At 58.1% G+C, this 19,966-nt stretch overlaps 1 protein-coding gene across 8 annotated transcripts in view; it reads left to right on the top strand.

The window, feature by feature from the left end:
• Nucleotides 1–19,966, top strand: part of PPFIA4 (PTPRF interacting protein alpha 4) — a 60,753-nt gene that overhangs the window by 10,842 nt on the left and 29,945 nt on the right. For 5 of the 8 annotated variants that reach the window (XM_042015944.1, XM_042015950.1, XM_042015949.1 and 2 more), the window contains 2 exons: nt 14,709–15,137; nt 15,230–15,726. In XM_042015944.1, coding sequence (XP_041871878.1) covers nt 15,490–15,726 — 237 coding nt within the window. In that variant the 5' untranslated portion in view covers nt 14,709–15,137; nt 15,230–15,489. Of the gene's footprint in view, nt 1–14,708; nt 15,727–17,315; nt 17,622–19,966 lie in introns of those variants that run through there. The other 3 variants (XM_042015945.1, XM_042015946.1, XM_042015951.1) reach the window with 3 other exon arrangements.

The raw sequence follows: 19,966 nt of genomic DNA, 5'->3' as shown, positions 1-19,966 counted from the left end.
GTGGGGATTGTAGCAGTGCTGGTGAGGGAAATCTTGGGGATCCCAGGAGAAGCACGATGTGGAGTCAGGAACTCAAGTGTGTCGGTGGAAAAGGACCAAGGTGCTTCATGGGGTGTCCTTGGAGCTTGTTGCCCTTTGTAGCAAGGGATGGGGCACCTCTTGGGTGTGTCCCCTCCTGTCCCAGCCCAGCCTGGGGACAGGGATTGCCCCTTCCAGCTCAGAATGTTCTGTGGGTCTGTGCCAGTTGGGGAGGAGGGTTTGCTGGGAATTCGTGCAGCCTGGAGATGCTCTGCCCACACCTCGCAGTGAGGGAGCAACGTGTCTGCCTGGCAGTTCAGCTGGGGACTTCTCTCCTGTGCAGGTGAGTTCCTGCTCCTTGGCACCAAATCTGCTGTAGAGCTGCACTCTGAAGGTTTCCCCCTTCCTTCACTTTGCATTTACCTCTGGTGTTTGTTTTGGCAGCCTGTTCTGCTGATTTCTCTTCAACCAGCATCCCTCAGGCCCAAGGCCTGGCTGAGCCCCAGGCCCCTGCCCAGTCTCACTGCTGGAGGAGATTGCACTTGCCATTCCCATCTCCTGGTCCCTGTTCCCTGCCTGATCCCACCTCCCTTGTGGTCCCTCCCAAGGTTAGGGGCTTCGTGGGTGACGCCCAGCGCAAGGGCGCTTGCAGTGGGTCCTCACCAGGTCCTCCCAGGGTCTCTTCTGCTGGGAGATCCCCAAACTTGTGATCCCATTAGAGGGGGATGCACAGAGGTGGCTCCATATCCCAGCTCATCCCACATCCTTTTCACCTTGCTTGTGCTCTGCTGAGTACGAAGGCCTGGTGGGAAGGCAGGGCCCTGGTCACACATGATGCAGCTCTTTGGGTGTGCTTTGGAGCGAGGTTTCCTGTCCAGCTGTGAGAGAGACCTGGATCAGCGGAGGAGAAGGGCGTGGCAGGGGCCCCTGCTTGTATGGGTGCTTGCGTGGTTCCTATTTCCAGGAAGGATTTCGGGCTCCCTTTGTTCTCTCCAGCCTCTCTTGTGATGGTGGTGAATTGGGCTCTGTAATTCAGGAGATCTGAATAATCCACAGAGGAAGCTGCTAATTCGAAGACATGTCTGTAATAATTAAATCATTATCTGCAGGGAAGAGAGAGCAGATACCAAAACGGGGCTAATTAAAATCCAAACCCAGGATGACTTGGGCTCTGGGCCAGAGCAGAGCAGAGTCTGTTGGGGATGTCTTCATGTGTAATTGCTTTTCAGAACATCAGTCCCCACCAGAAAACCCATCTGTTTCCCCTCAGGAGACGAGGATTGACCCAGAAACCCTCTTGCTTTGCCCTGTCCCGTGTTCCCCAGACCAGACACAGCTGGAGGAGGCCACATACTTTGCAAAGGGCAGAGGAGATGGTGAGAGCCAGTTTGGGAGGGTGTTTGGTTCTTGAGCCTCAGGAACAAGATTCCACCTTATCTCTGGAACATTTAGGCCATTATCTCATTTCAGCCCTCAGAACTGGCTGATGCTCTTCAGAAATCCCTGACAGCGAGGAGCAAGGTGGGCTCGGATCCATCCCTGCTCCAGGCATGGAAGGATTTGGACATGCCGAAGTGCCAAAGGGACCCAGTGCCTGGGAGGAAGGTGGCTTTGGCTGTAGGGAGAGATGAATCCTGTTCAGGTTCACTCCTCATCCGGGGTGGGAGCACCCTGGGAGAGGCAGAGCGCTGCTGGATGTGAGGCCAGCCCTGGAGCTCCCTGTCAGCTCTGAGCAAGTCCAGGCAGGTGGAGATGGCTCTGCTGAGCTGAAATGTGGTGACCAACAACTGTGGTTGTGGTGTTAGAGGGGAGAAAGGGCCTTTGGACAGCTCCTCATGCCGTGCCATGAGGGTGGGAGATCTGCAGGGTGGGTGTTACTGTGCATTCCCAGAGCTTCTGGGAATGCTTTGCCTGTCAAGCCCAGAGTCCACGACGTTTTCAGAGTCCACCATGTTCTTCAGCAGGGCCAAGCACTTTGCAAAGGGCAAGGCAAAAAAAATCCCACCTCCAGTTACATCCCAGTTGGATGCAGGGTAAATTCCATCCTTCTGAGTGCCTCACGGGGTGCATCCCTGCACCAGGGAGGTGTTGCTGCTGTATCTGGAAGGGCTGAAGGTCCTCTCGTGGTGGTGACAAGGTGGAACCCAGCAGCAATCATCACTCGGGTGAGCTGGCCTGGAATCGCTGTATTTCGGCAGGGAAGGGATTGTAGCTGTCCAAACCAGGCTCCTTCCAGAGCTGCTGAAGACAAATTGGTGCATTTGCCCGGAGGAGACAAGGTCAGGGAGCTCTGTCTATCAGGTGTTCACATGTGAGCATCACTCAGCGAATGTCCCCATATCGGCACGACAGGTGAAGGTCATCTCAGGTGGGCTGGTGCCTGCAGGCAGCTCTGAACGTGGGGAGGTGGGAGGAGGGCACAGGAGGCTGGGCAGGGAGCCACTTCTGCTCGGGTGAGCATCCCACCAGTGCTGACACATGCTGGGTTTTCTGCCTGTGCTGCCCTGGAGGGGCTGCAGCTCTGCAGCAGCACAGCCTGGCACTGCTGAGTGCTGGGGCTCAGGGATGGCCTGAACCCCCCCAGCCAGTGCTGCTGGAGCTGGGCTCTGCCTGCTCAGCATCAGCAGGAAGAGGCACTGGGGGGTGCCCAGGGTCCAACACTGTGTTGTAAAAGAGCCAGAAATGTAAAGCTGTCTGCAGAAATGGTCACTAAACCCTCTGGAAAGCGTTGGCTCAGCTGCTGTGCTTGAGTTGTGCATGGAGAGAGACTCCCAGCCCCACGTGTGTCCTTTTGCCTTGTGAGCTCTGATGTGCTCTTGGCTTTTAACAGAGAGCACACGATATCTTCAGCTCAGGCAGCAGATGTTTTCCAAGGCATTGCGACATCCCCTTTCCTTCATTCCCCCCCAAGGGAGTTTAAGGTGTCCTGGCCAGCACGTTTTTGAGTGCCCACAGGAGCAAACAGTGGGACCAGGTTGGAAACGACCCCACCTGCAGCTCTTCCCACCAGTGGTGCACCAGTGTAATTACCCACACTTCATTCCTTTAAAATGAGCTGAAAATGTGTCCCTCCTCTCCTGGTGATGTCTCATGGATTGGCCAAATCCTGCTCTCACTGCCTGGAGTGGGTCAGGGGATTGTTCCTGGTGCTGGGTTGGACGGGGCTTGGAGCAACCTGGGGTAGTGGAAGGTGTCCCTTGGCAGGGGGTGGAACAGGATGGGCTTAAAGGTGTCTTCCAACCCAAACCAGTCTCGGATCCTGTGAACTCAGCATGTGCAGGAGCCCCCAGAGTATTGGGGGTGGCAAAGTGCTGTGCCCAGGGGCTTGGGGTGAAAGGGTTCAGTGCTTTTTGGGGGTGGTGGATGGAAGCAGGGGTCAGGCTCGATGATGCCATGGTTGGGCTCCCCCTTGGGTGAGCTGGGATGGCTGTGTGAGCCCGTGGGAAGCACAGTGAGGACAAGGGCAGAGCTCCTGGGGCTCCTGTGCCAGGCAGGGCGGTGCCTGGGGACACGAGGACCCTGCATTAGCTGGGCTCCACGGAGCTGACGTTTTGAGAGAGAACAAGTTAGAAATTGAGTTGAACTAATGCCCAGCGCCGGATTTTGAGATGATACGTGCCCAGATGAGAGCTCTGCTGCCATGGGGAAGAGCTGCCACCCCTCTGCAAACCACCACACTCCCCACACTTTCCGGAGCAATTTGGTGTTGGTTCCCTCAATCTGAAGCTTTCTCTGTTTTCTCCAATCCCCAAAGAAGGGGAGCAGTGGTGGGACATGGTGTTTCCTTTGGTCCCTCTCTCTGCTCATCCCATGCTGGGTGAAGCCCTCAGGGGCTCTGTTTAGAGCTCCCTGCTGGATCCAACCCAGCTTGTCACATTCATGCAAACCTTGATTTGTTCTTCCTGATCTTTTCCAGTACTTGGGATTTCTGGAGGGAATTGGACTTTTATATTCCTTGTATCTTTCTTGTGGCCTATATCTGGGAGGAATGAGCTCCAGATGGAGTTTTTCCATGGCAAGCTATTTTTGAGGTGCTTTCTGTGATTCTTCTGATGCTTACTAAGGACTAATCCCACCACTCTCCTAAAGAGGAACAACTTGGATTTTCCTTCTAAAGCACAGCGTCTCCAGGCCCTCCGCCTCGCTGGTGCGGTGAGTGGGCACATCCTCCCCTGCGTCAGGAGTTGGGATGTGCAGGGCAGAGACTCCACCAGAAGGTCCCTCTTGCATGAAACAAGGCTTAAAATGCCAGACAGGAGTAGGATGAATCCTTCCTGCAGCACTGTGGCTTTGGCTATGCCGGGTGTGCCAGGCGGGCTTCGGCTGGGGCTCATTTTGGGGGCTCACTTTGCACCTACAGGGTGTGGGTTGAAGATGTGACCCTGCTTGATGTGGATTTAGACAGAGCAGACAGAGCTCCAGTGCCTGAGCCTTGCCCCCTGTAATGTCACTGTCACTGTCCTCAGATGTCCCCGCTCGGCTGCTCCTGCCACGTCCTGTCGCTGTCAGGGGTGAGGTGTTGGGAGCTGACCCCGCCCTGGGCCCTCACCAGCACGGGCACCGTGGGGATGGCACCGGGGTCATTCCAGCCTGGCCTGGGGGTGGATGGGGCTGTTTGTCTCAATCTCTGCCTGCTCCTTGCTGGGATTCATCCACCCCTTCCAAACCAGCCAAGGTGCTGAAGGAGCCCGGCTTGGCAAGGGAGGGCTGTAGTTATCCCTGGCATGAGGGTCCTTGGGAGGAAGAGCAGGTTTCAGTCAGGCAGGGGTTTAACCCCACGGTCCTGCCTTGTCCTGCGTGGAGCTGAGCAACCCCAGCTCTGAGATCCCATCCGCCCACGTGTCCCAGTACGGGTGGAGATGCTTGTGGTGAATCCTGCGAGGTTTCCCTGCCAGACGTTGCAGAGCTGTCCTGGTGCTGGATCTGCTCCTCCTCAAAGCCTGAGTGTCCAGAACTGAGAATCCCACTGATATCCCACTGCCCACCACTGCAGCTGGGCAAAAGCTCTTTAGGAATTAGCTGTGCCATCAGCAAAGGGATTAAGTAATTCCTAAAGTCCCTTAGCACAGGGAAGGGACAACAGAAGGGATGAAAACAAGGGGAATCTTCCCCACCCCCCATCACCTGAGTTACTGAAACCATCCCAGTCACCTCTGGTTGGGGTCCCCCAGTGCCCAAGCCATGATGTCACCACTCTTCTGGAACAGGAAGGACTGAAACCTGCCGTGCTTTGGGAGGATGGAGGAAAGGGGAGCCCTGCCTGGATTGTCTGCAGGTGGGATGGGGAGCACAAGGGGGGCTTGGGGCACAGTCTCGCTGCTGTTGTCTCTGTGTGCTGGGGTGATTGGTGGTGAATTGCTGAGCTCTGGAGGCCTCCCCAGGGCCAGGGTTGTGCTCCAGAACCACTGGTGTTCCCTTGCAGGTTGTGGTGCCTGCAGAACCCCAAAGTGTGATGCAGGGATGTGTTCCTGAGCCTGCTGTGGTCCAGCCTGGAGCCAGCAGCACTGGACACATCCCTGCTCTGTCCACTGTGGCTCTGAACACCCTCTAACACTTCCCAAATTTCACTGAAAGCCCCACTGCCTCTTCTCTGACTCCAGACTTCCTCCCTGGGCTCTTCCTCAACCCCACTCATAATTTGGAGTCTGGTGAAGGATGGTTGGCCAGGTTGGATGGGGCTTGGAGCATCCTGGTCTCATGGAAGGTGTCCCTGCCCATGGCAGGGGTGGAACTGGTTGAGCTTTCAAGGTCCCTTCCAAAGCAGACCATTCCATGATTCTGTGTGGCAAAATTCTGGAGACCTGCCCGAGCAGGGCAGGGATTTCACTCTGGGCCCCGGGGAGGTCACTGAGCCACTTTCCCTTTCCACCAGTCATGGAGTTGGGGGCTGGATTTTACACTGGGAGCTGGGCAGATGTGCAGCTGATGTGTGGGAGTGGTTATCACTGCTGAGGCTCATGGCAGGCAGGGCCTGCTGAGGGTGTGGAAGAGATTCCAATAGGATGGGTGGTGCGGGGGAAACCCTGGATCTTGGGCATGGAAGCTCCTGAGGGTGCAGGTTGGGTTTGCCCCGGGGTTTCTCTCTGAGCAGCAGCCTCCCCTGTGCCCTGGGCTGGGTGTGGGTGCCAGGGCAGGGTGAGCAAAGAGGCACCTCTGCAGCATTGCATCTGTGTACCCGTGGCACAGATTTCCTCAGCCCCCCTCGGAGCTGGTGACTCTTCCCCCACCGCTGAATAAATTAGCACCTCAAGTGCTCACGGGGTGTGACTAAAGCAGGGCAGGGGCTGGTTTGGCAGCGAGGGGGAGGCCCCCGGCTCCAGCCCGGCAGGCTCCCTGATGAGATAACTCCTCAGCAGAAGTGTCATGGGGGCGGGAGGGACGTACCCTTGGCAAAACCTCTGGTGAAATCATGGAAAATCACCAGCCATCCCTCTGTGTCTCAGCAAGGATGGAAGCTGTGCCCTGCTCGTGGGGAAACTGAGGCACAAAGCCTCACTTTCCCAAAGGTAAGGGGGCTTTGCAGTGATGCCACCTCTGTGACAAGCACAGGATTTTCTTCCCGTGGTTGTGGATCACTTCCCTGTGCCTTGTTCCCTGTCAGAGGAGTTGGGCTGGAAACCACCCTGACTGCTGGGATGGATCCCAGTGCTGCCTTCCCTGGCAGAGTCACCAGGGGCTGGATCACCTCGATGTGCTGCTTCTAGAAGCGCTGCAGGGATTGCATTTCCTTCTGCTGCTGTTCAAAGTAACCTTCAGTGAGGGAGAAATCAGACTCCCAGCACCTCATCATGAGGAAGAACGTCTTTCCGTGGAGGGGGGCAGAGCCCTGAACAGCTGCCTGGGGAGGGCATGGAGTGTCCCTCCCTGGAGACATTCCAAACCCACCTGGATGTGTCCCTGTGTCACCTGCTTGGGGTTTGACCCTGCCTTGAGAGGGGGTTGGACTAGATGATCTTCAGGGGTCCCTTCCAACCCCAGCTATTCTGAGCTTCTGGGATTCTGTGACTTTGGCCTAAGAGAGCAAAGGACAGGGGGTTTGGTTGCAAAGTTATGGAAGAAAAGGATGGATGAGCCATGTGTACACACAGCAGAGCAACAGCTGGAAAAGGAAATGGTTTTAACCGGAATTGTGGCTTTTTTGTGTCGGGTTGGTGGCTGCTGAAACCCCTCCTTGTCCCTGTGGATGGATCTGAGTGCAGACCACATCCTGGAAGAGGGATGTGAGCTTGGTCTCATGGATCAGGTGCATCCTTCTCCTCCCTTCCAGGGCACATGGTGGTTTCCCAACCTCTCGCCCACCAAAGGAATCAGGATTTCTCCAGGATTTCCACAGTCCTGTCTTTCAGCGATGCTGCTGGGTGCAGGTGACTGGAGTGGGGTGTGTTTACAGGATTTGGGGGATTTGGTTTGTGTTTCTGCCTGGTTTGGGGGAACCCCTCATGCCAACTAGGGCAGCTGTGCCACAGGGTGAAATCCAGCTCGTGTTCCAGCAACCACATTCCCGTGCTCCTCCAGAACACTCCCTGTGCTTCCACACAGGCTCCTGGGATCCTTAGGGCTTCAGCAGCATCCCCAGACCTGTGGTCCTCTCTCCTTCAGCCGTGTCTTTGGCTGCTGCAAAGCCAGGGATGAAGTCTCAAGGTGAGCCTGGGCTTGCTGAGTCTCTTGGCCAGGCTTGGAGATCTCACTTGTCAGAGGGATCATCCAGGCCCATTTCCGTCTGTCACATCATCCCAAAGTGCAGGGGTGGGAGGTTGGTGTGGCTTTACCCCGGCAGTTCTGCCCTGCCAGATTCCTCCTGAGAATATGCTGAGATCCCGCCTTTCTCCGGGGTCAGGGCAGGACACGCGGCCCACTTTGGAAACAGGGAAACTGAGTCAGGACCCCCTACCCGGCCCCACAGCACCTCCCCGGGTGACAGAGCCCTGTAGATGTGTGTGTGACCGCATTTGGGTGCCAGCCCTGGGGGCTTCAGCCCCCTCCTCCCCCCCAGGGCCCGGCGCAGATTGCGGCTCTCGTCTGACGAGGTTTTGCTGGGGAACAATTGTGTCTCTGCACAATGAGGAGCAGGTGGCTGTCTGAAAATACCCTCTGGAAGTGGTGTGTAATGCCTCCCTCCCACTGGGAAGTATAAATACCAGTGCAGTGCTAACATTTACTGCTCCCTGCAAAGAAACTGTCAGAGCTGGACATTTTTCCTCACAGTTTCTCCTCTGGTTTAGCAACTTGGAGTGAGCAAAGGTTGAGGTGGGAGCTGCTTTATGGGTTTGGAGCAAGTCTGGGGCAGAAGTGTGTCCTTTAAGGTAAGATATTGGGAGTAGCTGCCTTTTATTGCTTGCAGTGTCCCCTGCTCCCACCCTTTAGGGGCACCCGGGGCTTCCCAACACCTGAGACAGCTCCAAATCCTGGAGACGCTGCCCAAATGTCCTGTTCTGCCACTGCTGCCTCTCCAGCAAGGGACAGGTTGGAGATTGTCTCCTTGGGGGCAAAGGACACACTGCTGCAGGTGTGGGGACCCCAGGAGACCTCCCAGACCTGGATGGGAGAGGAGGCACCGCTGCGTCTTTTCTCAGGTCTCCACCACACTCCCAGCCCTGATCTTGGCAAATCCATCTCACCCTTTGGAACAGGAATCCAATCCTCTGCTGCTAAAAACTGGCACCTTATTTCCAGCCAGAATGCCTCATTTCCCTTGTTATCCCTGGGTGTCCTGGCCACAGGCTGCCCCTGGCACCAGCCAGGGACCATCTGTGCGGCTCCCTGCCGGCCGCGGGGCTGCGGGAGGGAATGTGGGAGCACCGGCACCATACGGGCCCCACGGAAAACTGGACCTTCCTTGTCCTCCTCAGGGGACTGGAGGTCCTGAGAGGCCACAGTGTATCCCAGGAGTAAATGAGGGGACTTGGGAAAAACGCTGGGATGAAGCTGTATCTGCTGGTTGGTTTTCCTTGTGAAAAGCAGCTTTTTCCCCAGGGATCAGCCAGGATGGAGAAGTCAGGATGCTTCATCTCACAGCAGGACTGTTCCAGTCCAGGCTTGTAAAACTCTAAGAGACCTGTGGAGTGTTTGGAAAGGGATGTGTGCCTGGGCACAGAGATAGAGGGAGGGAAGGAAGGATGGAGAGGGGCCCTTGGGGGCTGTGGGGCTGTCCAGAGGGATCTGAGTAGCTCCTGACACACGTGGAACTCAGCTGGTGTCTCCTTTGGACACTGTGGCATGAACAGCACGTCTCCTGAGGGCACCTGGGAAGGGAAGTCCAAGCCCGTGACCCACAGGAGCATGTGGCAAAGGCTGCTCCAAGCCTGGCTGCAGGTGAACATTTCCAGGTCCTGCTCTTGAATTGGTGATTTCTACTGTCAAGCCAGGGCTCTTCAGCATCGCCTTTGTCTTGTGTGCAGAATCAACTCCCTTTTCCCAACCTCTAATTACCACATCTCTCACTGAGGGTAGATGGGAAATGGGCTCTGTGGCTTGGTAGAGGTGGGGAGGATGTTCCCACTCTGCCATCCCAGTGCTCAGTGGGTCACTACTGACCTTCCCTGGGGTAGGCAAGGGGGCTCTGGTGGCTCAGCATGTCCTGGCTGCTCCCAAGTGGGGTCTGACTTCAGTGAGGGTGGGCAGGACTTGTGCTGGGACGTGGCTCTGTCTGCAGGGCCAGTGTTTGGGGTGAGCTTGCTGGGAACGCCAGGATACGACACTCGCAGCCTGTCCTGGGATCACGTTTAATGCAGTGTCACAAGGAAGGGGTGAAAAAAGAGGTCCTGAAAGGTAAAACTATCAGCATCAGACTCTTATCCCTCCTGGATCTGGCAGGGAGGGGTCAGTGTGGGAGGTCCGTGTGGGTGCTGGACCCCGAGTTTGGCCGGTTGTGCGGAGGGGAGGCTGTTCCTGTGCCAGGGAGCTGCGAGTGAGGGCTGCTGCTGTGGGCTCTGCCACCCCAGCTCTGCACTGCCGAGGCCAGGCCGGGCAGCTGAGGAGGATTTTCCAGGAGCAGAAAAGATCGGAGTGACGTTTTTATGGGATGATCAATCTCTGTGAGCTTGTTGCCTCCAAGGAGTGCGTTAAAGCCTCTCTGCCAGCTGCCTGCTGGGTGATGGTCCTGCTGACAGAGCCACCGAGGCTTTTCTCTTCCTCTTGTCAGGGCTGGGATGGGAGGGGAGCTGTTCAGAGAGGAAACACGAGGCTGTCTCTATCCTCCGTGTGTGGGTAAAGCTGTGGGTGCTTCTCGCCCTCGTTGGGAAGGGAAAGCCAGGGTGCTCCCTGGGACCCAGCATCCCACGGGCAGCCTGACTCACAGCTGAGCTGTGCTGAGCAAATCATCAGCTCCAGGGCAAAAAACCCCTTCTGCTCCCCATCAGCTGCTCCGCTCTGGGCACCACCGTGGTGAAATGGCCCCTGCAAGCAGGCAGCACGTGACTGTGCTGTTTTCCATCCCAAAAAGAGGGGAAAGCATCGTTTTGGGATGCAGGGGGGAGGGATAGTAAAGCAAGCATGTTTTCCCTGGCAAGAAACCTGCTCCCAGCAAGCCTGTGCCTGGCAGCCCCGTGGGACTAAAAATACCCAGCAAGGGCTGGAGCTGTGCAGTGTCTGTTTGCTCAGCTCCCAGCTGTCTCCTCGCAGCCTCACGGCTCTACCCGATGATTATCCCAGCACTTAAGGCCCTCTAAAGCCAGGCAGGAGCATTTAGGGAGTTCTCCCAGAGACTGATGAAAGGTCTCTGGGAGAACAGGCACTAATTGGGATTTACAGGCACTAATTGGGAGCGAGCTCAGGCCCCTCTGACCTCCAGCAGCAAAGAGCTGCTCTGGGTGTGCCTTCGCTGCTGCTGCAGTCACAGCAGAGTGTGGGGGTGTCTGGGCTGTCACCCACACTGATGTCCCCAAGGTCCTTCAAAGTGACCGCTGGCACGTGTGGGTTTGCCTGGGAACTGCTGAGCTTTGCTGGGTGGGGACAGACCCTGCGTGTGCCCCCTCCAGCTGTGCCTGGGAACGGGGGAGATTCTCTTGCTTTTGGAGAATGGAGAAAACCCCAAGGTTTGAAGTGGGACAGAAAGGAGGGGAGCTGACCCTGGGAGGGAACTTCCTGCACGTTCCTGCTCATGTGCACATCCCTGGCTGCACAGACGTTGCTGTATCGCTGTCCCTGTGTGCACATCCCTGCACGCTCACCTGTGCCTGTTGCTTACTGAACTTACTTCCAGCTCCACAGGCCTTGAAGGCAGCAGGGATCAAACCCAGCCTGGTCCTGCCTCCCTCTCGTGCCATCCCAAATAAACCCTTTGCAGCTGCCCTGACTCCGGCTGTTGGCCCTTCCCAGTGCCTGGGCTGCTCCTGGGGCTCGTGGTGTTGCAGTGAAAGCTGCAGTGGTTGAATCCAGAAATGATCACTCACAAGTCGGTGGGGTGGGAGAGTTCCCGTGGTTGTTGGAGGAAGGGATCCATGATGGGGATGCTGGAGGCAGCCCAGTGTCTGTCCATGGATGTGAATGGTCCCACTGCAGTGCAGGGAATTTTCCACTCTTGGGCTCTGCCAGGATGGGCACACGGGGCTGGGTTGTGTCCAGAGCCATGCTCGGAGGTGGCAGAGAATCCCCCTGGATGTCCCTGCCAGGGATTCTCAGGGTGCAGCGGTGCCCTGTCCCCTCTGCACAGAGAGCCCTGAGAGCCCTGGGCTGGCTGTCCCCACCTGCCTGGGGCTTTGGCTGCTCTCTGTGGTGGTGGGAGGTCTCGCTCTGCTCATAGGGCTGCTCCAGCTGCAGGGGTTGTAGCAGCTCCTGCCTTATACCTCAGCGAGTGTCCTTGGTGGCCCGGGATGAGGGGGGAATGTGACCTCCCTCAGTGGAGACACCCCCAAACCCTGGGCACGGGGGAGCTTTGGGTCACCGACGTTGCCCTGTCCAGGACAGTTTTATGCTTCACTGAGCATCCTCAGGGACAGGGCACAGAGGCTTTTGGGGACCAGTGGAATGGGATGAGTCCATCCTGGACCAGCATCGGTGCTGTGTAAGATCACTGTGGTTCTGTGATCACCCTCGCCAGGCTGAGGGGCTGGCTGTGCTCATCTCCCCATCTCCCTGCACGAGCACACAGGAATAACAGGATGTGACTGTGGGAAGGAGCAGGTTTGCTGTGAAGCAGCCCCCCACCAGAGCCACCCGTGCATGAGCTCAACCATGGGGGAAGCAGGAAGAAAATCTGTGGCTGTAAATCTGTGCCTCCTCCTGCACCGTGTGGGTCCAGCCCCTTGGATGAGCTCCATGGGGTGCGGGAAGCCACCACGGCCCTGCTGGAGCTGGCATCTGCAGAGTCTCCTCATGGTAAGGAGGTCTCTCCTTTGCAGCTGGGATAAATTTCCATCTCATCATCTCTCTGGTCAGATTTATGTCTTGGTCATTCCCTGCAGCATTTCCCTTCCCTGAGGGCTTGCAGGGCTCTTCCCTCCGTGCCTTGATTAATATCTCTTAATTAATCTGCTAATTTCTTCCAATTCCCCCGCAGCAGCTGGGCGGGGCCGTGCCCCTGTGGCTCATTTTGCCATTCAAGTCGTGCTCAGGAGCTGCCAGACTTTCTCCAGCCTGGATGTTCCTTCTCCATGCTCGTCCCTCAAGCAGAGGCACAGCACAGGAGAGGGCATGAAAGTCACCTCGTTAGGGTTTGCACCCAAATTAACAGCGCTTAGCCCTGGAGTAGGACTGGTTTCTGCTCTTCTTGGCCCTCGATCTCTCTGGAGTCTGGGACATCTTACCCCCAGGAAAGCCGGCAGGGAGCCACGTGTGGGAGCCCCTGGGGCTGCTCACCAGGGGCAGGAGAGCTGGAAAGCATTTTCCCTGCTTAATTACAGGGATGGGGCTCGCGTCCAACTCAACCCGAGGAGAGCCGGGGCTGGAACAGTCCCTCACCCCGTGCATTTTCCTCCAGCAGCCTCGTTTTTGTGGATGCTGCAGGGATGGGGTGCCCTCAGTGCAGTTATCCCATGAATCCACAGTTATCCCAGACATCCGTGTCCCAACAGCCAGGATGGAGTGTGAACAACCCTCAAGACTTCAGGACAGTGTTACATGTCCACAACAGGTTTTATCCCACTTGAGGATCCAATCTGTGAAAGGAGGGGAGGTCACCACCTGTGGGACAGCCCTGTCCTATGTCCCTGTGTGCTGGAGCCGGCTCTCAGCATCACACACAGGATGCACAGTGAGGGGCTGCTGCTTTTGCCAGAGCTTCTCTATTTTTAGAGAGTTTTTTGTGTCAAACTTCCCCTCAGCTGATGAGCCAATGTCATCGCAAGAGCAGAGTTCTGATTCCCCCACCCTGGCAGTGTCTGGGTATGACAAAGGCACCTCCTCACAAGGGTCACCTTTGATCGGGGCCACTGTGGTCCCCACTGTGCCATCGAGCTGTTGGACACACAAGTTTTCATCCCAGCCCAAAGGACCAGAACAGGCTGCCCTGGCCCAGGTCTGTGTGCAGGTCCTTTTTATCCATCTGGGGGGGGGCGGTTTGAAAGGGAAGTGACACAGAATCACAGCTGGCTTGGGCTGGAAGGGACCTTAAAGCTCATCCAGTCCCACCCCCTACCATGGGCAGGGACACCTTCCACTATCCCAAGTTGCTCCAAGCCCTGTCCAACCTGGCCTTGGACACTGCCAGGGATCCAGGGGCAGCCACAGCCTCAGATGCATCCTCAGACTCAGAGTATTCAGACCTGTCCTTGTGCGTTTCACCTGGAAAGTTTAAAACTGAAGGGGGGCCTGCCCTGGAAGCAGCACTAGACCAGCTCTCCTCACCCTGGGCCTGCCACGTTGTGTCTTGCTGCTCAGCTGCCCATGGTTTGTCCCCTGGCACAGATGGAGGCCTGGGTGGGCAAGTCCCCAGGGCGGCTGGGGTGGCAGTGTCACACTCACCCTCGCTGCTGGGTACCCTCACCCAGCTGCCGAGGGCTGAAGTTCCCCCACAGGACTGTGACAGTGGAAATCCCCACCTGGCACCTTGTCTGAGATGGTTTGGGGCTGCAAAAGGGGAGGTGGGGCTGTGGGTTCCAGCATCACCCCAGGGCTGGGTCCTCAGGTCCAGCCATGCTTTAATCCAGCCTAAACACTGTCCGACTGTCAGCTCTGCCTCTCCCCTCCAGCCTCTCATCCCTGGTGCCTGTGCTTGTGCAGGAATTCAGGGATGCTGCTGCCTCCATCCCCTGGGAGAGGTTTGACCAAGGGAGGAGGTGCTGGAGTTCATTGTCACTGAACAGCTGGGCCCAGCACATCTGTCTAGAGGAGGGGGGAACATGAATCCAGTCATTCAACTCATTTACTGCTGTGACTTCCCGCCAGGTTTGGGCCAAACTCAGGTTAGAGCCTGATTTTCTGCAAATTCCCTGAGGCTGGAGAACGCTGGGGCTGCAGAAGCCCTGGGCAGCCAGGAGTTCCACAGGGGGGATGGGATCCTGGCCCAGAACATGTGAATGCCAGACAGTTGCAGGGTTTTGGGTGCCAGGGTTGCTGTTTCCTGCGGCTTGGTACCATCCTGGATTTGGTGTGGTGGGAGCAGGAGGTACAACCTGGCACAGCCCATTCCTGTGGGTGCTGAGCCCACCTGGTGCGGCTCTCGGGGGTTTGATGGGGGGCAGAGGGGGCTGGGCAGGTTCCTGGACATTTTGGGGGCAGCAGAAGGGATCTGATCTCTGTCCCCTCTCCCGTAGGTCACTGCTGGGTGTTTGAAGAACTGTGATGCCCAACGGAGACACGTTTCCACATTGGCAGTGACACCTCATCCAGCTTTAGGGACAACAGCCCATCCTCACCAGAGCCCCCCTCAGTATGCCCAGGCAGCCCAAACATTCCCTGGACTCTCCCTGTGCTGCTCTTGGCCTGGGGTCTCTGTTGGGACAAATCCTCAAGGGTCATTTTGCCCCCCTCTGAACACCCCGTGGGTCACGGATGCTGCAGCCCCTCCGAAAGGCATCAGGGAGGTGACACACAGAACTCCGGAGGTGACACACGGGAGCCTGGAGAGGTGACACACGGGAGCCCGGAGAGGTGACACACAGGACCCTGGAGAGGTGACACACGGGAGCCCGGAGAGGTGACACACAGGACCCTGGAGAGGTGACACACGGGAGCCTGGAGAGGTGACACACAGAACCCCGGAGAGGTGACACACGGGAGCCCGGAGAGGTGGCACACAGAACCCCGGAGAGGTGACACACAGGACCCTGGAGAGGTGACACACGGGAGCCAGCAGCGAGTGGGGCACTGGTGACTGCAAGGACCTTGTTGGTGCTCAGGACGTCCCTGCACCCTGCTGGAGTGATGCCAGCTGCTGCTTAGCACCCAGGAGGAAGGGATGGGGAGTCCCCCTCCTTGAGCACCCTACTGTCCCCTCCCATGCTGGCTCCCCTGGCCCCCGGGAGCCCGCAGTGATGTGACCTGTGCTCAGCACAGCCTCAGCCCCTTCGGGAGCCTCCCCCAGCCAGCCCAGCCATGATGTGCGAGGTGATGCCCACCATCAGCGAGGGGGACCCGCTGGGGCCCCCTCAGGGCTCGGAGGCGGACGCTGACTTCGAGCAGCTGATGGTGAACATGCTGGACGAGAGGGACAAGCTGCTGGACACGCTGCGGGAGACACGCGAGACGCTCGCTGTCACCCAGAGCCGCCTGCAGGAGACGCTCCGGGAGCGGGACCAGCTCCAGAGGCAGCTGAACTCGGCACTCCCGCAGGTGAGGACCTGCCCCTGGCATGAGCAGAGCCTGCCCTGAGGCACACGAGGGGCATTGGACGTGGGGTTTAGCTCGCGGCTCTGCGAGGGTTGGCTCGGTGTGACAGAGGTGACGCTGCCACGTGGGTTGCTCCTCATGTCAACAGTAAATCCTGTCGGTTCTCTCAGGCCAAGCCACAACCGGCTCAGACAGCTTCCTTCTCCTCTGTACTGTGGGGAGGGGTGGGAGTGCAATCCCCCTGTGCACAGGGGAACGGATTTGGAGAAGGGGCAAAACCTCCCCAAGGACACCCCAGGGTGACAGCAGGGCAGATGCAGAGCCTCTGCTTCCCATGGGGACAGTCAGTCCATTGGGGGACAGCACTTGGGGAGCAGATAGCACATTTTGGGCAGCGGGTCTGGCTTGCTGCCTCCAGGCAGCTTCTTGGGATGTCAGGAAGTGCTGAGCCCACACTGGCACTTCAGATGGGGACAGTAACCATTAACAATTAACCACTCACCGTTCACCATTGACCATCCATCACTCTCCTCCCCGCTGTGCAGAGCAGCCCCACTGCTGCCCCTTCCCTCACCAGGACGGCTCCTTTCCATCAGCCCCATTCCCCAGTGGGGCAATGGGACTTCTATGTCTCCATCTTGGTCCTGGGAGGGGACACTGGAGGCGGAGCTGGTGCAGGGTGGAGACTGGGACACTCAGGGGGCAGAGGGGCAGAGGACAGTGAGGCTGCCAGAGGTCTGTGCTCAGTGAGCAGCCCAGGGCTTGGGGAATCAGGGCTTGCCTTGGGGCTTCTGCTGGTGCTCTGCTCCTGGTTCCTCCACCTGCAGAACCACCTCCAGGTACTCCAGAGGCCTGGACTTGATCTCCACAAAGATGTTCATGCCAGAAGAGGATGAGGTGGATGAGCCCAGTGTCACAGGGCTGTGCAGGATGAGTCTGAGCTGCCCACCATCCCTGTGGGTTCTTGTGGGACAGCACAGTGCCCCAGGGCTCAGACTTGGGGGAACAGGGATTTTGGGGGACTGCTGCTCTGCTCCACTGTGGGTGTGGTGTGGGAGGAGCCCAACACCGAAGGGAAGCAGGAGGCTTTGAATGTTTGTATCTGTTCTGCAGTGCTGAGACCTGAGATCCTCCTTGCCTGGGTGTTGGGGTTTGGAGCACCTCGGAGAGACAGGGAATGGGTCGAAACTGGTGGCACAAGCTAGGACAGAGCTTGGGCTGTTGGCTGGCCAGCTCTCTGCATCCCTGCATTCTCTGGACGGAGGAAAGCAGCTTGGGAAGAGCTGCTCCGTACACAGAGCAGGGCTGGTCCTGCCTCTGCCCAAGCTGCTGAGAGCAGAACACCCAACAGTGCTTCCCAGGAGTTCCTGGGGTCCCTATGGATGAGTTTCTCCCTTCCTGAGAGAGGTGCTGAGACGTACCCGGGTGTTGGGTGCATCCAGTGCCACCACCACCCCCCGTGCTGGGGGCTCGGTCCCTCTGCTCCCCGCTCCGGAGAGAGCAAGCCAGGTCACCCTGACGCTCTGCCCGCCCCGCCGCAGCCTCCCGGATTAAGGGATGCGCGGATTTAGCCTCCGCTCCCGCTCCGGGGACGGACCCTCGGAGCCTCGGGGTGTGCTCGGAGCAATCTGGGTCAGCACACAGGGACCCGCTGGGTGCCTGGCCGGGGCCGCCTCCGGCCCTGGGATGTGAATGGGGGCATCCCATGGGGAATTTCCCGGAGCTCCCGCTGCCTCCTGCGGTCCCTGTGCGGGCAGGGGGCTCTGCGCCCGGGCACGGTGGCCCCCGGTGCCCCCCGTGCTCGCCTCCGGACATGAGGGCTCGGCATGAACACGGGAAGCAAATCCAAAGGTGCTCACCTGCCCAATGGGATTAATCCCAGCATGTGCATGTACCAGGTAAGTGGGACTGGGACGCGTGGGCCCCTCCCCAGGGCACTGTGTGGGGGCATCCCATGGGTCTGTCCCATCCTCTTCCTCCTTCTCCGTGAGCTCTTTTGCCCAGGAGCTTCCTGCAATCTCAGACCCCATTGGGATGGGACGCAAGCTGGATTTCTGGGAGAACCCCTTCTTTGAGGGCAGGATTGGGCACCCAGGCTCATCAGTAGTGTCCCCTGGGTGCAGCCAGGAGGGGGGATGCACTGCCTGGTGAGGCTGGGATGGGTGGCAGCTGGGGAGGTGGCACTCTGCACCCTCTCAGGACACAGTGGCAGCTGGATGCTGCTGTGTCGGCACGGGATCCAAAGGGACAGGCTGTGAATGTGCGTCTGGTGCAGATCCAGGCGTGGGGCAGGCAGGGGATGTGCCTGTCCAGGGCAAACCCCTTGGCAGGGATGCTCCAGGGATGCTCCTGCCTGTAGCTCCCATTCCCCCTTGCCCGTGCTGCATGGCTGAGCCATCCCACCCCCAGCCCATGGGGGCATCCCTCAGCCCCCAAAAGGCAGAACTCCAGGGCGATTTCCTGGGGAGACTAAGCTGCCTTAATGCTTCTTACATGATTTATTTATTCATGTGGGAGTGCTGAATGCGAATTAATCGGGCTGAAAGCTCCAGCTCCAGCCCCCCTGCCCTCCCTGTTCTGCAGGGAATTCGTGGCCGAGGACCAAGCCCTGAGCGTGCTCTGGGTGCTCTCAGCAGCCCCCCGAGGCCCTGGCTTTGCTCCCTCCTGCCCAGCCCCCCAGCTCAGTTTCTCCTGGGTGCAGGTGGCACCAGGGGATGCGGCACTCAGGGCTCTGGGTGTGTCCAGATGTGTTCCCAGTGCAGGGTCCTGTGTGGGATGCAGCTCCTCCCTGTCCTGCCATGGCTTGGGGGTTTGGCAGGAGTCCCTGTCCCAGCTGTGTCAGGGGGAGAACAGGCTCCCAGATTTCACAGGGCTGAGGGTGAGGGCTGCAGGCTGCCACTGGCCACAGAAACTTCCCGCAGTTTCTCCTTCCGTGAAGCTCTGCTGCACCTTCGCTGCCTCTTGGGGCTGCCTGGAGAGCTGAGATCGGGCCTTTTTGGGGTGAGCAGACCCCCTAAGATTCCCCAAACTCCCTGGAAGTCCCCCAGGAGCTGGAGAAGGTCCTGACATCAAACAGTCAAAGTATATCTTGAGTTAACTTGCAAAGACCAGCAGCTAAATGGGAACCTCAGCAGCCCCAGCTGGGGGAAAACACCCACTGGGAAAGACCTTAAAGCATCTCCAGATTTTGGGGAAGGATGGAGGGATCTGGCAGCTGTGTGGAAAACTGTTGGAGCTGGTTGTGCTCCCACAAGACTGGGATGTTGAGGTGTTTGATTCCTGCTCTCCTGGCTGCACAGTGCTCCTCCCTGAGCAATCCCAGGTGGAAATACACATCCTGATGAAGGGAGGACACCGATTCCCCATGGATGGTCTCGCAGAGCCCCAGTGTTGTACCCAGGAGGCCTGGGAGGTGCTGGTGCCCAGCACTGGGGGTGGGTGATGGTCAAAGCCCTGGGTTTACCCAGCAGGATTTAATCTGTGTAATCCCATGCTACAACTGCCGGGGTTGTGTTTATCCCCTCGTCTCTGATTTGGGGCTTTCTCCTCGTTCTGCTCCACTCCTGGGACACAAGGAGAAGTGGGGTGACGGGGCTGCCAGCACGAGCAGACGATGGATGGGGCTCTGTCCCTCGCGTGCCGAGTCAGCAGCGCTGATTTCCCGGCACGGGCATCCTTCCCACACATCCCCCGCCGCTCCCGTCACGAGCAATCACTCCAATTAGGGGCTTTAAAATGCCATTAATCCTACAGCTGGAGCCGGTTTGTCCCCAGGCTCGGGTGCGTTGGAGCAGCAGCCACGCTCCTGCCACAAACAGGGAATTTTGCTGGCTGTGGTGTGATCCTGCTGCATCCCCGTCTGTGCTGCGGACGGCACCGGCGGACACCAGGGGGCCCTGGGCCGAGGGCTTCGGCATTTCAGCTTTGCCGTGCTACAGGCCTTGGAGCCTTCTTAAACCTCTCCTTGCTCTTCCAGCCATCTCCATGCTGCTGGTTCATGGCCTCCCTCCAGCTCTTCCCTGTGCCTTCCCCACTGAAGCAGGCAAGGAGGAAAACCCCAAACCCCCAACATGCCTGGTGCTGACTGAAGATCCAAGTCCCAGTCCACAACATCCCACTTCAATACCTTGTGTGGTGCTCCAGATCTCCCTCCCTGCTCTGACAGTGTAAACAGAAGCCCTCCATCCTGCTCCATCCCTCCATCCCTCCATCCTTCCCTCCATCCTGCTCCTTCCCTCCATCC

Source organism: Corvus kubaryi, unplaced genomic scaffold (genome assembly GCF_017639235.1).
Source record: "Corvus kubaryi isolate FWS band 111438036 unplaced genomic scaffold, C.kubaryi_AGA036_p1.0 split3-37355, whole genome shotgun sequence".
In the NCBI taxonomy this organism is placed as follows: domain Eukaryota; kingdom Metazoa; phylum Chordata; class Aves; order Passeriformes; family Corvidae; genus Corvus; species Corvus kubaryi.
This window is presented reverse-complemented; position numbering and strand designations above follow the sequence as displayed.